This window comes from Fonsecaea erecta (genome assembly GCF_001651985.1).
Source record: "Fonsecaea erecta strain CBS 125763 chromosome Unknown Scaff20, whole genome shotgun sequence".
Lineage (NCBI taxonomy): Eukaryota > Fungi > Ascomycota > Eurotiomycetes > Chaetothyriales > Herpotrichiellaceae > Fonsecaea > Fonsecaea erecta.
Window position 1 is genome coordinate 40,280 of NW_017387263.1, and position 2,546 is coordinate 42,825.

The 2,546-nt window shown below is 53.6% G+C and overlaps 1 protein-coding gene across 1 annotated transcript; it reads right to left on the minus strand.

Moving 5' to 3' along the window:
- Positions 1-292: 292 nt before the first annotated feature.
- On the minus strand, positions 293-1,962 carry AYL99_11976 (hypothetical protein; the record flags this gene model as incomplete). The annotated part of the gene is made up of 2 exons (XM_018843480.1): positions 293-486; positions 1,911-1,962. 2 exons carry the CDS (start codon positions 1,960-1,962, stop codon positions 293-295), a joined length of 246 nt encoding a protein of 81 aa, XP_018687186.1.
- Between the last annotated feature and the right edge of the window lie 584 nt (positions 1,963-2,546).

Sequence of the window (2,546 nt, forward strand, 5' to 3'; positions counted from 1 at the left end):
GAGGAGTTATCTACCATTTCTGTCTGGGTCACCATCCGATCATGGACGAAATGAAGTCTCCGCCACCGACAAAATTCCCTGGCTTCGACTACTGCTTCATCAAACTGCCTTCAAGAGTCAAGTCCGATGTTATATATTATTTAAGACGAGAAGGACGTTTTTGGTCTTCTGGTCAAGAATACAGTGTCTGGGGCACACTCGAACGGCTCCACGGCAATGAAAGTGACCTCTATACAGGAGAATCGGCAAGCGACAGTGTCACAGTACCGAGGAAGCAGTGGTGGATATCACTTCACTCAGAAAAGGGCGCGTCGCCTTCACGATAATCGAGGCCGAGGTTGGCCGCGGGCTGGACCTGCTGGTCATCAATACGGGCTAACAGACCGTCGGTAGACCGTTGCTGGACATCGACATGGACGGGTGATTCCGGTGCATCGAGATCAGCGTCAACGGAAGCTTCCTGGTGGGGTCCGAGTTCCTGCGAGACTGCAACACCATCAGCGCCGTGATCATGAACCTCTAGTATCCTGCCGCACTCCAGCGTGGGCGCGGGCACAAGATTAACATCACCAAAGCCGTAAAGATGATCCAAGAGGAGATGACCTTGGTGCACATATTCAATTAGGGTTTTGGTCTGGTGGAGACAGTCATCGCTGACAGCCTAGCGCAGATGGATAGTAGGACGTGTAAGAGCATTGGACGGACTAACTGAAGAGAAGGTCGGTCATATCTACCCGTTGTAGCTAATCGCCGGGCCTCGTCATGTTCCTCACGCTCTCCAAAACTACCTCAGTATCGTGACTACCTAGCGCCACGGCGAGCAACCTGATGCAAACCGAACCGAAGGCTGCGGTGAATCGATCTGGTAAACGGGAAACAGAGTATTAGCGATATCTGGTTCAGAAACATCACAGAAGGAACAGGTGTGGGCCACTTGAAGACTCTAGACGCCGTTACCACATTAATGCCGACGATATCGGCGTGCTGGAGGGTTCCATGCGATGCGAAATCCTCTCTCGGGCGCCGATCCCACAAGCCTCTACTTCTCAAGGAGGGAGGAGGAAGCCTTGCGCGGCCAATTTGGAGGACGACGACGCCGAAGCGTCAGGCCGTGAAACATACCTGTTTCCGCCCATATCCTTTGCCTCATGTGGATTTGAAGCAGGAAAGTACAGGGGTTTTCCACTGGCATGAACACCCGGTCCCACATAACCCTTACTCCCTGGCATATTTTATACTGAGTGAGATTGGCCGGGGTCGGAAAGCTGGAGGAGGGAAGAAGACGCCGTCAGGTTTGACAGTAATGTGCGGAGGGAGGCCCATCCATCACATGAGATGATCGCGATCCGGCGCACAGGGTACGAATGGTAATGACGATGCTGTCGACGAGATATAAGTCCGATCACTCTGGACTCATCGACAGACGCTGGAACAGACGCTGGATCTGTGGTCAGCGTGTTGAGCTCGACTTCGTGTCCGTGCTCCAAATGGACTCACATCGAGGGCCTGCCACTTTCACAGCGGATGCCAGGACATTCATTGTTTGTCCCAGGAGTCTATTCACCTAGGTTCACAAGCAGCGTCGGATCCTCAACAGCGAGCAGAGGTTTGAGGGAATCCCGGCCACATCCGCTTTCTCCTTAGAGACCTCACGTGTCCTTCTCAACGTCGCCCTGCCCGGCGGAAGAGAAACTACTGAACGGGTTGATCCCAGAAACTTTCCCTCTAGGGCTCCCAGCACTAGTCTTCCACCATGGTCACTGTAGCGCCGAGTATGGTCTGGTAACTAACTGCATGAGTCGGAACCTTTGTCGTGAGTGGAGGCCCCCGTTCTCCCATCCCAAAAGGCTGCTTATCCTGCAGGACCGTCGCTTTGTCATCTATCCAGCTGGCGTGGCTTCGGACCTTACCTGCCGCCGCTGCTGCTGCTGCTGTTGCATCGGTGACGATGACGGGATCCATCTCGTAGCCAAGTTTCAATGACTTCGAGCACGAGCAACTGGAAGCAAAGAGCCCGTCCGAGCAGTACGACTCGCTCACGCGGGATATCTTACCTGCGCAGCGCCTCGGACTTTCGAAGGCGCAACAAACATTTGGCCCACCTCAGGATTGGCGATATGGAGCCAAATAGCCTGGCAACGGCATCCCGATTCCTGAGCAAATCTCTTATCCGCGCACTCCCTCCCCTCCAACGGCAAGTTCCGTCGACTTTTCCCGCTTACACCGTATGGTCCCAGCACCGACCCACTTCCGACACTTTCATGTCCCAACATTTTTAATTGTCGTGACCGGCATTTCCATTTCCGGAAGTTCATTACCCAACATCTCATTACTGACACTTCTGATTCCGGGACTTCATGTCTCGACATTTCAAGTTGCCGTTACCGACAATTCCATTTCCGGACGGTTGTTGTCCCGACATTTCCAACGACGTCCGGAATCATCAATCTCGCCGACGACCCGATTCTCCGACTTGATCACCTTCGCCAGAGTCCGCGTCCTTTCAACGGACTCGCCAGAGAGATTTTTTTTTTCTTCTCCGCGTC